We start from the raw sequence: 16,644 nt of genomic DNA on the forward strand, positions 1-16,644 counted from the left end.
CCGGCGAGCCCGAGCCCGAGCCGGACGCGGGGCCGCCGGGGGGGCCGCCGCCGCCCCCCGGTGCCGCCGCTCCTCGCCTCCCATCCCTGGCGGCGGCGGCGCTGGGGGAGCTGGCGGCGCTGAACCTGAGCGGGCGGGGGCTGGAGGAGCTGCCCGAGGAGGTGGGTGCCGCCCTGAGCGGGCTGCGGGTGCTCAGCCTGCGGCGCAACCGGCTGGGCCGCCTGCCCGCCGCCGCCCTGCGCCACCTGGGCCGCCTGGCCGAGCTCGACCTCAGCCACAACCGGCTCCGGGGCCTGGGGGACGGAGGGGCGCTGGCGGGGCTGCGGGGCCTGCGCAAGCTCAGCCTCAGCCACAACGAACTGGGCGCCGAGGGCCCGGGGCTGCCCCCCCGCCTCGCCGAGCTGGGCTGCCTCGAGGAGCTCGACCTCAGCTTCAACCGCCTGCGCCGCCTGCCCGAGGGCCTGGGCCGTCTGCGGCACCTCCGCACCCTCGACGTCGACCACAACCTGCTGTCCTCCTTCCCTGCCCCGCTGCTGGAGCTGGCCGCCCTGGAGGAGCTCGACTGTTCCGGCAACCGCCACCTCGGGGCCCTCCCCGAGGGCATCGCTGCCCTCCGCCGCCTCAAGATCCTCTGGCTCAGCGGCACCGGGCTGGCGTCCCTTCCCGAGGGTCTCTGCCAGCTGAGTGCCCTCGAGAGCCTCATGCTGGATGGCAACCGGCTGGAAGCGCTGCCCGCTGGCTTCGGCAGACTACAGCGGCTCAAGATGCTCAACCTCTCATCCAACCTGTTGGGGGAGTTTCCCTCTGCCATCTTGGCGTTGCCCAGTCTGGAGGAGCTCTACCTGAGCCGCAACCAGCTCACCGTGCTGCCCCCTGACCTCTGTGAGCTCCACCAGCTCCGCACTCTCTGGCTGGACAACAACCGCATCCGCTACCTGCCTGACTCCATCGTGCTCCTCCACAGCCTAGAGGAGCTGGTCCTGCAAGGCAACCAGATCGCCATCCTGCCTGAGGGCTTCGGGCAGCTTTCCCGTGTCACCCTGTGGAAGATCAAAGACAACCCCCTCATCCAGCCCCCCTATGAAGTGTGCATGAAAGGCATCCCGTACATCGCAGCTTACCAGCAGGAGCTGGCCCACTCCCAGCCTGCCCTCAAACCCCGCCTCAAACTAGTCCTCATGGGCCTAAAGGATGCAGGAAAGACCCTGCTGAGGCGGTGCCTCATGGAGGAAAATGAGCAGAGAGAGGACATGGGAAGTCTGGAGGCAGGGAACACCCAGCACAGAGAGTTTCCTGGGCAACAGCAGGACGTTGGGAGGGTGGCAGTTGGGTGTTGCCCCTTTCCAGAGCCTCAAGACAATTCCTCAACTCGGGTACCTGTCACGCAGCAGGTGGAACATCTCCCTGTTGAGCGGCAGGACATCCCTTCTCGTGTGCCCTCTCACCGAACAAAAGGGAACACAACATCCCCTGCACCATCACTGCCATCCAATGTGCCCCGAGTACCACTGGGACTAGGACTATCAGGTGGCAGTAAGGGCATCGAGGTGATGGACTGGACAGCAGATGCAGAGAGGGGCCTGACATTCATTGTGTATGAGCTGGCAGGGGACCCAAGCTATGATGTGATCCAGTCTTTCTTCCTTTCCCCTGGAGCCTTGTACGTGCTGGTGGTGAATTTGAGTGCCTACGTCCCTCAGCACTTCTACCCCTCTGTGGGCTATTTCTTACACTGGCTCAGTTCCAAGGTGCCCCATGCCGTAGTGTGCATGGTGGGAACCCATGCTGACCTCTGTGCGGAGCGGGAGTTGGAAGAGAAGTGCCTGGACATCCATCACCAGATCGCTCAGCAGGAGAAGAGGGATGCTGAGGGACTCCAGAGCTTAGTCCGGCAGGTGGATGAGGCTCTGGGACAGGACTTTGACCTGCGCTGCTCCAGCCCGCATGCTGCCTTTTACGGGGTCTCAGACAAGAACTTGCGGCGAAAGAAAGCCCAGTTTCAGTATCTTCTCAACCACCGCCCACAGATCCTATCTCCAGTGCTGCCTTTCAGCTGCCAGGACCGTTGCCAGGTGCGTCGCCTGCGGGACAAGCTCCTCTCGGTGGCCGAGCACCGGGATATCTTCCCAAACCTGCACCGAGTGTTGCCCAAGTCTTGGCAAGTGCTGGAGGAGCTGCACTTCCAGCCTCAAGCTCAGCAGTTGTGGCTTAGCTGGTGGGACTCTGCCCGGCTGGGCTTGCAGGCAGGCCTGACGGAGGATCGGCTGCAGAGTGCCCTGTCCTACCTGCACGAGAGTGGAAAGCTGCTCTACTTTGAGGAGCATCTCACCTTGCGGGAGTATGTGTTCCACAACCTGCCGCGGCTCATAGACATCCTCAATGTCTTTTGCCAGCGGGATGCCACCGTGCTGCTCCAGAAACTGCTCAGCGACAAGCAGATTGACGAACTGAGGACCACTCAGCTCCATCATTACGTGGAGGGCTTCTTGCTGCATGGCCTCCTTCCTGCCCATGTTATCCGTCTCCTTCTTAAGCCCCATGTCCAGAGTCGGGAGGATCTGCAGCTCATTCTGGAGCTGCTGGAGAAGATGGGGCTATGTTACTGTGTCAACAAACCGAAATGCAAGCCCTTAAATGGGGCGGCTGCTTGGTACAAGTTTCCCTGCTACGTGAAAAACGAGGTGCCCCATGCCGAGGCATGGATCAACGGCACCAATCTGAGCGGACAGTCCTTTGTGGTCGAGCAGCTGCAGATTGAATATAGCTTTCCATTCATTTTCCCACCCGGCTTGTTTGCACGCTACAGTGTCCAGATTAACAGCCACGTGGTTCAGCGGTCAGATGGCAAATACCAGATTTATGCCTACCGGGGAAAGGTGCCTGTGGTGGTGAGTTACCGGCCTGCCAGGGGAGCTCTGCAGCCAGACACTCTGTCTATCGCTAGTCATGCGTCCCTACCAAATATCTGGACAGCTTGGCAAGCTATTACGCCTTTAGTGGAAGAACTGAATGTCCTGCTCCAGGAATGGCCGGGCCTGTACTACACTGTGCATGTCCTCTGTTCAAAGTGCCTTAAAAGAGGGTCACCCAACCCACACACTTTTCCAGGTAAGGCACAGCCCAGCTTGCCTTTCATCTCTTTTGGAGCTTTGCCCCTTCTAGAAAGGTGTCTTATGAGGTCAGCCCTAGCTCTGGTGGTTTTTTCTTTTTTGTCATTGTGGTTTTTTTTGTTTTGTTTTTTTTTTTTTTCTTTTTTCTTTTCTTCTCTGCTCTAACTCCTTTCCCTGGTGGTTTGAGTCATGAGAGAAAATATTAGGGTAGCTCCAAGGAGACAGACTTAAAATAACCGTATTCTGAGAGGAGGGGGTGTTACATCCCCCTTTGTCTGTGCCTTTTCTCTCTGCTTTTTGGGTTTTGGCCCTGAGGGTTGGTAGTGCCATTGTTGAGAAGTCTCTGACCTGTCCTCCTTGTTTTGATTCCTTTGAATGGGACTGTGGTGTTGGGGTTCTTTTTCCCCTAGTTCCTTTTACCCTGCAGCTCCCACTTCCTTGGAGCTATTTTTAAACACGAACAGAGATGCCAAAACATTGCAGGTATCCCCATTCCCCCCTTCAACTCTCCACCCCCAAAACCTGGCCTGTGCTGCAGTCTTTCTGAATGCAGGAAAGCTCCTCCTGGTAGACAATGAGTGTGCTGGTCTCCGTAGCCCTGTGTAAAAAGAGCTTTCTCTGAGCATTCTTTGAGCCCTGTCTCTAGCAGGAAGCATTTCTCACTGAAGAGAGAAGGATTCTCCATCATCTTTGTTTAAGTGTCTCACCTAGAAGTGATTCCCAAACTGTGCCTTTTGGAGCTGTTCCCAAACGCATTTTATTTTCCTTCCTCTCTCTCCCTTCCTCAAACGAAAAAAGCATAAACTCTCTCCTCTGGAACGTGACTGCTGATTGTACTTTTTAAAGCTGTCACCTCTAAAGTTGTGATTTGCATCGGTGATGTTTTCCAGCAGCATCTGTTTTACTTTGTGTGTGCAGGTACTGCCTCCTAACTAGTGTCCTCCCTGCTCTGCTTGGGTTTGCTCTGCAGCTTGCAGGGTGCCATGGGAAAGGTGCTTTGATGTGTAAATCTGCATGAAATCAAAACGCACTCTGGACTGGGAGCAATGCTCCAGAAATCTGCATTGTAGCAACCATGTTGGAGGTGTGTTGGAACATTATTAAGAGGTAGCCTGAAATTGCGCAGGGAACTGTAGCATGATTTGACTTAGAGCAAGCAGTGGTGCTGAATTTGTTCATAAGCAAATGTGATGAATAAAGTGTGGGTTTTTGGGGGTTGTTTTGGGGTTTTGTTTCTTGTTTTTGTTTTTTGTTTGTTTTTCTCTGGATAGTTATAATAAGGAGGTGTAGTTTGCTCCTCAGCCTGAGTCCTGGCTCCATCATCTGTATCTCCCTCCAGCTGCTCACTTATGTAAGAGCCATTGGACTGGGGGGTGAACCCATGCTGTGAGACATGCTGAGTGATATCTTGCTGCTGACATGGTGCATAGGGCAATGTGATCTGCTTTCCAAACAAAAAACTGAAAACTGAAAAAACTAAACCTGCCACAGAACCCCTGAAAAAAACCCCAAAAACCCGCCAAAATTAGTCAAGACAGCAGACATGCGAGTATGCAGTGTGATGGGCACCTATTGAAAATTTAGCTTGTGAATTCCAGTCTCCAGTCATGCACCTCCTTTATTTTTGTTTTTTAACTGGTGAATGCTTTGTAGCTGTCCCTTTTCTCCCTGTGAGTAGATGGTGCTTTAAAAGGGAAATTTGAAGAGGAGTCAGACTGTCTGCAGGCAGTTGGTGGTGTTGCTGACCCCAGTGATGGTCAGAGCAGGTTCAGGCATGACAGAGGCATTGAAGGGCCTTTTCCTTTGGACTTGGCTATGCCATGTATGTTTCCTTAGAGATGGGAAAGGATTTATCTCACCTGGGAGCCAGGCCAGGTGTGCTGGGAAGGGAAGGGCCAGGTAAGCAGTGTGCTGAGCACAGGAGAAGCTGGGGCTTGTGTGCCACGTCTCTGGATGACACCTGGGTGATGCTGCCTGTGGAAAGGGGGTTGCAGCATTTTTGAGGTGCTCCAGCAGGGAATTCAGGCCTTGTTATCAAAGGCACAGGATAGCATCCCAGATGTGACCCTGCTTTGGGTCAGGGAATGACTCTTCTAAACATGGATGCTCTGTGACTCTAGCTGGGAGAACAGCAGACAAACATGTTTAAAAGGCAAGGCTGATTTGTGGAAATGCTGAAGAGTGATTAAATCAATTTATTGAGAAGCCTGCTTGTTGTCATGGATGATGCTTGAATCTAGCCCAGGTTTGATGTGAAAAATGTGAACTGTGATTTGACTTGGGAGGCCTGTATTTCTGCATTTAATCTAAAACATTCCTTGCTGTGTATCTGCTCTATGAATAAAAGACTGTTTGGGAGCCCCTAAATGGCAATCGTGAAGCTCAAGACTTTTTTTTCCTCCCGATTTTGTTGATCAGGAGGCGTGCATGTTTAAGTCATGCTGCCAAGCTTGCTGTCATGCAAGTGAATCATGGTTGGTGTCATTTTTGACAAGGTGTAGGAAAGAGAAGGGTCTAATGTTACAAAAATATGTAGTGAGGGAGATGTCTGTGTTTCTTTCCAAGCTCTTTTAGTGGAAATCACTGGCAATTACAATGCTTCTAATACTTAAATAGGTCTGTGGGCTTTTTAGGACTGCACTGAAGAAGTGCTTTGCAGCCAGTTGACCTTAATAAGGGAAATATTTCTGTGTAGACACTGCCAAATTTGTGCTCAAAAATGGAAGTGCAGTCTGGCTCTCTGTGTGGTTGTGCAATCTGTGTCGTCATTCATGAAACTGATGGTGCATTCTTTGGTCATCCAAAATTTTTATTAGAATCCCTTTCAAAAAGGAGGTTCATGAGTTGAGGATTAATCTTTGCTTTTCCTCTCCTTCCCTTTCCTCTCTGTCCTGCACACTATAGCTTCCATTGATAATACACACAGCAATACTCTAGGAATAGGGCTACTGTGTGTAGAAATGGTAAATAAAAATTGAGGTTCTGCATTCCGTTTTCTGAGGGTTTATTGCAAAGAGTGAATGAAAGTGATATAAAAATGTCTTGTTGGGTCCTTTTAAGGAAGTTTTTGTTTTTGAAACAGTTTTGTAGCTGGACGAAATAGTAACTGAATTGGCATCTGAGCTGGAATTTCAGTATGCTTTGAGGCTGCAGTCATCCACTTGGCTGATAACAAGTCAGTGTGTTGAACTGATTTTTTTCTTTTACATTTGCATGATATATAAATGAAAGCATCCCTAGCAGGCTAAGAAAGTCATATCTGTCTTTGAGTGACCAACAGGAATGGTTCACCTCTCCAAGACAGTAAGACCTCAGCTGTGTCATCACAGGCATTGTGGAATGCTCTCATTTGTATGTGATGTTCTTTTAACCCCTGGACTGAAGAGCTTTTAGGTTATTCATGTCTTGTAAGCTATTAAGTGACTTGGGACTGGGGGGCGGAGGTGGTTTGCCATCTGTCTGATAGCAGACATGTGTGCTTTGTTTGGACAAATGTCACTGGACTTTCCAAGCTTGTGTTCATATGCACCTGCTAACTGCCCTGCTGCTGTTTCCCCTTGCCCTGTGCTAGGCTGGGTCTGGGTCACCACGTGCTCTTCCAGGCTGTCTTCTGTACAAGGTGCACCTTTTGTACAAGGTGTCCTGATGTCCTATGCATGATTCTTCTGGTGTTTGGGCTGGGAGGGGTTATGTTTGACCCGTGGTTTTCCTTTATTCCTGCCTTGTGAAGGGGCTGTATGAGTGTAGACATAAGAAACTCAGGGTCTGTGTCCATCGCAGAAGATGGACAAAATGCTGTCGCAAGTAAGATAAGGTGATGTGGGTTTTCACAGAGTGAAAACATAGCAACAAATAGAAAGCCATGGGCAGAGATACTGTGTGAGCCTAGCAGCCCCTGTCCAAAAGGATGCTCCAGAGCTATTGGGGAGCTTTGAAAGGTTCTGGAGGACTAGCAAGAAGAGGTCTCTTGTGGAGAGAAAGTGCACATCTGCCACCTTCCTTGCTATTCCCTTCTTGAGGTATCAGAGCAGGGACGAGATCACAAGCCTCTACTCTGCCAGTCTCCCACACTGAGGGTGAGCAGAAGCAGGGAGTATAGTGCCAGTCACCTTAAGGGGTACAGATGGAGGTATCATAGTATCATAGTGTAGTTCCCCTGTGAGTCTCTCTGTCAGGGCTAGAGCAGGGCTAACTAGGCCACCATATGCACATGATTCAAAGTGAACCATGCTCACCAGCCCTGAGATGGAGTCAAAAGCTATCATGATCTCCCTTGGTGGCTGGGATGGAGTCAGGAGACAGAGAGGTGGAGGTTCCTGTGATGTGTCATGCTGTCGAGTCACCCTATGCCAGGTGAGGCGAGAGCAGGTGAGACTGGTTTTGTCAGAAGGGCTCCAGAGTTGCTTCAAAATCTGAGCTGCTGCTCGGTGAAAGGCTCATGTCAGGTATCTAATTCCACGCTGTAGTCATGCTTTAAGTAGCTGGGGTTCTTTTCATAGACAATTGCAATAGAGCAACACCTGCTTGTTAGAGAGCCTGACGCTAGCATTAGGCAGCCTTCTATTTTCCCGTTTGCAGGTGGAGTCTTTTTTACTTGACTTTCAAAGTAGATGCTATCGCTGTTTGGGGGCTGTTGTCACTCTATCCTGCAGGCTGTGGCTTCAGCAGAGTACTAATTGGAGGCAGTGGGACAAGACTTCAGCACCATGTGAGCTTTGGATCTGGGTGGCAGGATGAAGCTGAACAGGGCCCTGTGTTTCAAGAGAAGAAGACCATAGATTGGTTGCTGGACTGGGTGAAGCTACTATCATTCTGTGGCTCTAGCATGGATAATTAAGTTTACTGACTAGAGCTGATTTCTGTGCTGTTGCAGTGACAGCCTTGACTGGTGTGACTTGCTGTAGGTAACAGTGTAGGAACACAGTAGTAGCCTATGTGCCATCGATTTTTAGAGATTTCCTTCATATTAACCTGTGTGTTGCAAGGTCAGTATTTGAAGTCCTCTTGTTTGGTGGCTGTGGCATCCTCTAATTTAAACAACATGTTGAAATGGACAACAAATATTTCTGTGGTCTTGGAGGAAGCTGAGAAATTGCCAGAGGAAGAGTGTGGTGTGCAGAGTGGGTGGCTGGCATAGGACTGTCCCTGGTGGGGTACAGATGTGGGAATCAGTCTTTGGAGAGAACTGAAGTAGTCAGTGCAGACCTGGGCTTGTGCCTGACAGTCTGGCTTGGGAGGATGTAGGAATGGGAGGGAATGTGGTTGCCAGAAGAAAGGCTGAGTTTTTTGAATTGCCTTCTTACAGCTGTCCTGCAGTGTCTGGTTACCTCATATTGTGTGTGTTTGGGGGCTTTTATTTTGAAGCTCTTAATACAGAACTTGCTAAAATTACTTGAAATTAGAATGGCAACGTGCACACTTAACACTGCTTGAAGAAATCCTCTTTCTTGCTTGAAGGAATCCTCTTCCTTATTTGAGAAGTTCCTATGCATTTCTGATAAAAGAAAGCTTTCCTGTTATGTCAGCTCTGGCACAGGGAAGCTCTTCTGGTATGTCCCTTAACAACTTGTCTTGCCCTGGCCTGTTCCCCATGGGGGTCATCTCTGGGCATTGAGCCTCTGGACTTTGATCTGCCACCACTGAACCAGGGAGATGCTAGATTTGGTTGAGTGGATCTTTTTGGTTTGGTTAGTGAAGCAAAGCAGAGTTCTTGGCCTTCAGTGCATTACTTTTTTTTTAGTTTGTGTTTTTAGTTTGTGTTTTTTATTATGATTGCTGAAATTTGTCCCTGCAGGAAATGACCTATAAAAGAGCTGCTGGGTACCAAATGATTCTTTGTTGCATTGCGTGAGATCTGTTTAAAAGCTACTGACTGTGAGGGTGAGATAAGCTGTTGTTGGAGGTTTTCCCCTCTCTGTAGTCAGTTGATTACATTAGGACTGATTTGTGTGCTGCTCCAGCATGCTGTGGACACAGGTGTCATGAAACATGCTTTGCATTGCCTTGTGTGCTCACAAATCTGGTGATATGATACCTGCTTCTACAAACACTGAAGTGGGAAAAGTTTTCCCATGTAAGTTTAGTTGAGATTTGGCATGGGAACGATCCACATGCAGGTTTATTTAGCGGCCAGTGCTGAATCGTTGTTCTAGGGGCAAGGAGTGGGAAGGGAATGCCTAAAGTACAGTGTGAATTATAACCACCAAATTCCTCTGCTGCAAGCAAAATGTGTCAGTGCTTTTTGACTAGCTAAGAACTTACCTGTGCCTAAGAAAGCAATGCACTTGGGTTACAGGAGTCTCAGCCTGCCTTCATGGTGTGTTATATGGTGGTCTTGCCTACATCAGGAGAGCTGATGGGGTTCTGGTGACCACAGCGTGAAGGAGCTGTCTTACACAGAGGATGAGGAGACCGTGATGTTTTTGGAAGCTGTTCCATGGATAAAGTTTACCGTCTTGGATATCAAGGTCACCTGTGTGAATGTAGACCAGCTGGGAGAGTTTTGTCCTCCAGCACTTTCTTTCTGGGGAGCCAGATGTAAGAACTGAGATGGGGGGATGTGAGACCTGTGAAAATAAAGTGGCTGGTGCCTTTGTTAGAAATGTAATTTGGGATGTTCAAATGGACTGAACATGCCCACCTTGGAGGGCTTATGGTTCTTCCTCAGGAGGCTGCTGGAGGCTGAAGACATATTGCACTTGTGGTATTTTCCTGGCTAAAGCTTGGTGGCAACACTGATCAGCTTGCCAACATGGTCAGTGGTACTGTGGTTTCAGACTTACCAGGTTCTGTGGTTAGGGGTGACTTGTCTGTGGCCAGTGGATGGAGGCTGTGCTCAGACTGAGCTGTGACTGCTGGAGTGCTTGCCTGCTGGAGCTGGTTGTGGTTTAAAGCAAGACCTTAATTTCAGATTTGTTTTCTTGTATTCCCAGTGGTCATTTTCAAGAGCTCTGAGCTTTACCCAAAGGTGTACTGAGTACACTCCTTACAGGTTTTATGTGTGGATTCCTGGGAGATGAGTATGAAAATGGCCTAGGACCTACGGACTTTACAAGGTTGCATTAATTTTGAATTGGCAGTTGAGCATGGCAAGCCCTGCATGAACCAAGCCACAGCTTTGAGATGAGCAAGGTGCTTCAGTCGGGAAGGCCGTAAAACTGAGCGCTTTGTGAAGATCAAACTAGACTGAACTCTGAGGGCAAGTAACCTTCAGCACAAAATAAAGTTCAGTCTCAAATCCTGTTCAGACCTGCCTCGTATTGCCAAGTGCTGACTCGGACTTGGTGCTTGAACACTCCAGGAAGCAGCTGTAGTGTTGTTGATCTAGGATACATTGAATTGTACTGATAAGATGATGGGAGACTTCTGCTGGGCTTTTACTGGCAGGATTTTGCAAGCTTTTCCAAGTGCATTTCTGCAAGACTCTTTATAAAAGCAATACCAGGATATCTCTTTTATCCAGTTTTAGGATGATGTTTGCCAAGAGTCTGGTTTAGAAGAGCATATTTATTTGTGTTATCTGAAGGAGCCTACACTGTTCTGGGAAAGCTCCTTCCTCCTTCATACATGGTACCCATCACTTTCTGTTGAGTTTTCAGTCTCTTCCTGTTACAATGTGCCAGGAACAAAACAAAGGTACAACAGTGGTAGGACAGGGATTTATGTGCCTCATGCCCACAAATGACTGGTAATAAAATTAATATTGTAGGCTTTTGTTCTAACTGAATGCAAAATTATGGCACACTTCACTCAAGACTTGTTTCTTGAATGATGTGTACATGGTAACTTTCCAGTCTCTGTGCTGAATTCCTCTTGGAGCATGTTCTTTACATTTTTAGCAGGTGTTTTTCTCTCCAGCAATACCCAGTGAGCAATGGTATCTGATAAGGCACAGATCCTGCCATACAGCAGGGTAGGGTTGTTTATGAACTTCCTGAAAAATTAATTGGCTGTGGTTTCCACAGCATCAAAATCTGCAGGGTTTGATTTGAGACAAAGGTGCTTGACCTGATTTGCTTCCAGTGCATCTAACGGTTTCTGCCCCATGAAACCATACAGTGGAAAAACATTGAAAGTGTACAGTGATTTAGCCTTGCTTGACTTTGAGAGACATGTGCAGTGCATTTGGTTCTTCTGTATCAGTGCAAGGTTGGCAGCAGAGGGCTGCTAGAAGGGCTGATTTGTCCCTAGGCTATCCCAAAACAAGTGTCCTCACATTTAGGAAGACCCCTGCCACTTGCTGCATGGGCACCATACAGAGGGAGAGCTTCTTGCAGCAGAAGAAAAAGGCATCTTTATTATGCTGTTTCTGAAAGTTTATGATGGACACAGCAGAACTGCAAGATTGTCCTGCAGTACAGACCATGAGTCTGCATGGTGCAGCAGCTCCCTGCTGCATCAGGAGCTGTTGTGGAACTCTGTTGCTGGCTATTTAGTACCTCTCTGCACTCCCTGTGGCCTCTTTCCTACAAGCAGCAGTCAGGTATGGATGGCAAGCAGTTTTACTCTGAACAGATAGTGTTAGAAAGCAAGAACTTAGCAATGTGCAGAGCAGAAATGCACAGGCTGTACAGTGTGGAGGTGGGAGAGGCAGGGACCTCTGTCTGAGGCTGGCTGCCTGACATCAGTCTTGTACTCTAAATATTCCTGTTGCCCATGTCCGAACAGTTGCATTTTCATCTCTCATTAAAATTCTCAGATAAATTGAGATCGATAAAGAATGAAGTGCCAAAAGATGGAGTAATGGCTGATGATAAAGATCCATTCTGAGAAGCAGTCATCTCATATTGACGTTCCTGACACTTGAATTTTTATCATTCCACCCTCTCTCTATATTTATATAGTGTCTAACTCACCAGTCTGTACACATATTCTCTTTTACTACATTGTGGGGAAAATAGCATGATTGTCTGTCAAATTGCCGATCTTTGCACTTTTCAGGATCGCATCCTCAATGTATAATAATATGCAGCTCTATTTATTTTGATGTGTGATAGGGGGTAGTTAAAGTTGTTTATGTAGAATTCTTTTTTTTTTTTCCCCAAAAAGAGCTGAACAGCTGGGACCTTGTCTATATGGGACCAAAGGGAGACTTGAGGCAGCTACATAATTTAGTTGTCCCCTTACTTTTGGAATTGTTCATCTGTGAAGCTGTGAGTGGCTCACAGGAGCAATGACCTTCCTTAGCAGGGGGATTTAGTCATGATGGGACACACAGGAGCTGGACAAGTGACAGTAGGGTGGCAGCCGGCCTGCTCTGCACACCTTTGAGAGATCTGCTCTGTGAGATCTGCTCTACGAATGCCTCTTGCAAATTGCAGACGCACCCAGGAATAGCCAAAGGGCATGGGAAATTGCAAATCCAGACAAACTGGTGTCTGACTCAGCAACAGCTGTGTGGTGACAAACTCTCAGTTAATGATAGAGCGCTGTTTCTGGGTCTAAAATGTTTTTTAAAGTGTGCTGTAGCTTGAGAGAACAGCTGCTGGCTTGGTCTCCACTGCCTTAATGTGGGCTTTGAGCCAGCCAGCCCTCTGTCCCACTACTGAACTTTTTAAGTCACTCTGCCTTGCACCACTGTATTGCTGAGCAGCCCAACTAGAAACAAGCAGTGAGAGCTGGAATAATCAGTTCTGGCTCAAAGTATTCCCTGGGTAGTCCTTTGGATGGGTTGGCTTTCTTGGGGAAGCCTCCTCTGGACTGTATCTTCAGGAAGCCAGCATGCTGTGTTCATGCAGAAGCAAGCAGGTGGACTTCCCCACATTTCCAGTGCATTCCAGGCGGAAGATGGACAAACTTATCCTTTCTATATGTCTGTGCTATTGCGGTGAGGGGAAGAGATGAAGGATTTTGTTTCCTCTCCTGGTTTCACAGTGCTTCTTACACCCTTGCTGTATGTGGCTCTATTTTTGCAGTGGGTTTCCATGGCAAGGTTTTGGTAGCGGGAGTGGGGCCCTACAGAGTTTGCTCCTGTGAGCAGCTGCTGGACACTTCCCATCTCTCTGACAACCAATGCCTGATGGCTCCAAGACAGACTCACCACTGGCCAAGGCCAAGACCATCAGCAATTGTGGTAGTACCTTTGGGATAACAGATAAGAAGGGGAGAAAACCCAAAAGCCCTTGCAGCAGCAATTGCAGCTGGAGCAGGTAGATGCCCGAAGGAGGCTGTGATCCTGTGAGGAGCCTGTGCTGGAGCAGACTTCAGACAGGACTTGTGGACCCATGGAGAGAGGAGCCCACACTAGAGTAGGTTTGCTGGCAGGACTTATGAGCCCATGGGGGACCCCAGTCCATGAAGAACTGCAGTCTGTGGGAGGGGGCCCCACACTGGAGCAGGGCAAAAGTGTGAGGAGTCTTTCCCTTAGGAGGAAGGAGCAGCAGAGGCAATCTGTGATGAACTGACTGCTGACCCCATTCCTGATCCTCTGTGGCACTGGAGAGGGAGGAAGTAGACAAAATTAGGAGGAAAAAGTCTGGTGTGAAGTTGAGCCCAGGAGGAAGGACTGAGTAGGGCAGAGGTGTTTTAAGATTTGGGTTTCTTTCTCATTATCCTTCTCTGATTTGATTGGTAAAAAATTAAAGTAATTTTTCAAAGTAGTGTCTGTTTTGCCTATGACAGTAACTGGTGAGCGATCTCTCCCTGCTCTTATCTCAATGAGCCTTTCATTGTATTTTCTCTCCCCTGTCCCATTGAGGAAGGGAGTGATAGAGTGGCTTTGGTGGGCATGTGGCATCCAGCCAGGGTTAACCCACCACAATTTTATAGCCAGAACTGCTGGATGGGGTTGAATGTACTGAAGCAGAGGATGCTTGGTGGCAGGTTTCCAAACCAGGGAGTCAGCAGCAAGCACCAGGCCTACTTACACTCGTTGCATAATCAAATGAGTTTTCAGCTCCCTGTGCATTTCACTAAATCTTCATTTTGAGCAGCCTCTTTCTTTGTCCGAGAGATTTTCATGCTCTTATTTCAGACAGTGATGCATGCACTAGATTTGGAAAAGTCTCATATCCATATGACTCTGGTATATCAAAGTGGCTAAATTTAGAAAATCTAACAAAAAAGAGCTTCCCCTTCCTGTGATCTGACATAATGTTTCTTGGTCGCTGTTATTTTTACTACAGAACAGCTTAAATCTATTTTGGTTGGGCACTAAGTGATGGCTACAGTGTGAAAGAAGAAATTTGTTTCTGTGAAGTCAGGCGGCCGTGCTGCAGCTTCAGGGCTCTGAGGGCAGCCTGCTCATGCTGAGCATGTGCCACTGCTGTGCTGGGGCTCCCTTACAGCCCTGCTCAGCTCTCTCAAGCTCTGCCTGCTCAGTAGAGGGTCTCTGGGGCTCAGAGCTTTGATGGCTCTGAACTTCCTTAGCATCTTGTAGATGTAGTGAGTGGCAGTGGTGGTGGACTTTAACACACACACACCCTGCCCTGGTACTTCACTCATCCTCCAAATTCAAGTAGGACAGTGTAGGGAAGATGTCTGACTGGCAGCAAAGTAGAAGATGCAATGGGAGTTTACATGGGAACTAGTCATGCCTCTGGTCTCTTTAATACATGGATCTTTCACTGTACACTGTTAGGACTGAGCCATCCCTGCCTAGAAAATGCACTGGTGGAATCATGCCCTGCTGAGCACCTTTAGCTCCTGGTGTCAGGAATATGTAATTCAGGCTACCAAACTTTCTTACTCATTTTGGTTTGGGGTTTTTGTTTGTTTGGGTGGTTTGGGTGTTTTTAAAGCCATCTCTTTTGTTAAAACTTTCTCTGTGGAGGTTCAAGCTCATACTTTATTATAGCGAACTTCTCTGCTTCAACAGCCTTCTGACTTGTTTCTGAACATCCCACGCCTGCTTTCATATTGAGATGGAGTGAAGGAAGACATCTGGGATATTGGGAGGAGATGCCTTTTTTTTACTGACCTTAATATCCCAGAAATCTGCTGAGCAAGAATTTATTTCTTACTTTATCATCATTTTAAGCTTCTGGTGGACAATTGTGTAGAAATGTTCAGCGGGTGAAAATGGAGGCAGTGTGAGCCTCACTCTGGAACTTCGCTCATCTCCAAGTGCTTTTGTTCAGGTTCATGATGGTGCCAGAGGGCTATGTAGGGAGTGAAACTCCAGTGTGCTTTGTCCTCACTGAAAGGTCCAGCCAGATCTGCATACCTGAACCTGTACTGTCAGGAGTCTTAGGCAGGGAGTCTCACTCATGCTGTCTCATGAAGGGTCGTGCTGTGATCCAGCACTGGTGACATTTTCATGGCAGCTTGAGTAAGCAAGAAGTTTGTAGTTTCTCAAAGGAGCATGTGTGTGCCCAGAGGGAGCCCTACAGGCTCTGCGGTGATCATTACTGGATTTTGGAAAGATCTTAACTGGTGCTTGCATAGGCAAATAATTCAGCTTGGCAAGTGGCTGCTGTGGTCAGCTTGGAGCCTTCCTAGGGTGAGGTGCTGAAATAAACAATCAAGAGTTGAGTCTTGTGTGCGTCTTTTCCTAAGCAGTGTGTTTGCACCTCAAAGGCTCAGCCAAACTAAAGACTTCCTTGGATGAAAGAAAAGTTTGGGAACCTTCTGTTGGGATCAGAAAAAAAAAAAAATTACCTTTCTCTGTGTCTTTTGTAATGGAAAGCTACCACAAAGCTTTTGAAGCTGCCTGTTAGTTTTAATTTGTTCTTTGTCCTTCTTTGAAATAAATCACATCTTACTTCTCTGACAAGAGTTTTGCATGTTATGTACATACACACATGCATAATTTTGAGTGCCTACAGTGAAGTTTAACACAGTGTTAAGGAAATGTTGCCAAACACAGCAAGATCATGTTCAGTTTAGTGATTCAGACAGGATCTGATTTCAAAAAAAGAAAAAATGTTAAAATAAATAAAGAAACCCCCCAACCAACCATTGGGCTGAAGAGGGTGTGATGAGAGGAGATGCTTAGTGGGCTGTTTTGGGAAGTGTGGTAGATTGGCTCTGAATCTGTAACTTGGACTTCTGGCCCAGCACTTTGCAGTGCTTCCCACTAAAAGCTGGCAGCTGTGCGAGTGTGGCCAGGTGTCTTTGGCTGAGGGAAGCTGAGCAGTGTGGCTGTTCACTTACTGCATGGCTGTTCCTGCCCCTGGGGAGCAGGGTGGATGCTGGCAGCATGGTCCTTGTAGTGAGGTTGGGCACCTTGAAGGCAGTTCTTGACCAGCCTCTGGTTTGTCACCAGTATGGGATCACAAGTTGTCACGTTTTATGGCAGACCCATGCCCAGGTTTCAGGTCCAAGTTTATTACTGTGAGCTGTGCTTCCTGAAGCATTTAGCGTCAGTATTTCCCTGAAATAGCACCTTTGGTTGAAAGCTGTGTGACAAAACAGCCTCTGCGCTGCAGCTGCTGCATCATACAAGTTTTGTGCATGATTCTGCTTCTCTGGCACGTACCAAGTGCACCTGATCCCATCTGAATCTTGCAGGTGAGTGTTGGAACTGAGAGCTGCCTACAAAGTTATGGTTCTGCTGGAGACAGCAATTTTACCCCTTGCTCTGTGCTGCTTTATT

The 16,644-nt window shown here is 48.4% G+C and overlaps 1 protein-coding gene across 1 annotated transcript in view; it reads left to right on the forward strand.

Moving 5' to 3' along the window:
• The window catches only part of MFHAS1 (malignant fibrous histiocytoma amplified sequence 1), a 37,282-nt gene that overhangs the window by 3,020 nt on the left and 17,618 nt on the right, over positions 1–16,644 (forward strand). The window contains exon 2 of the mRNA XM_041480133.1: positions 9–3,108. Coding sequence (XP_041336067.1) covers positions 9–3,108 — 3,100 coding nt within the window. The remainder of the gene's footprint in view (positions 1–8; positions 3,109–16,644) is intronic.

This window comes from Pyrgilauda ruficollis, unplaced genomic scaffold (assembly GCF_017590135.1).
Source record: "Pyrgilauda ruficollis isolate IOZ18807 unplaced genomic scaffold, ASM1759013v1 scaffold5, whole genome shotgun sequence".
In the NCBI taxonomy this organism is placed as follows: Eukaryota; Metazoa; Chordata; class Aves; order Passeriformes; family Passeridae; genus Pyrgilauda; species Pyrgilauda ruficollis.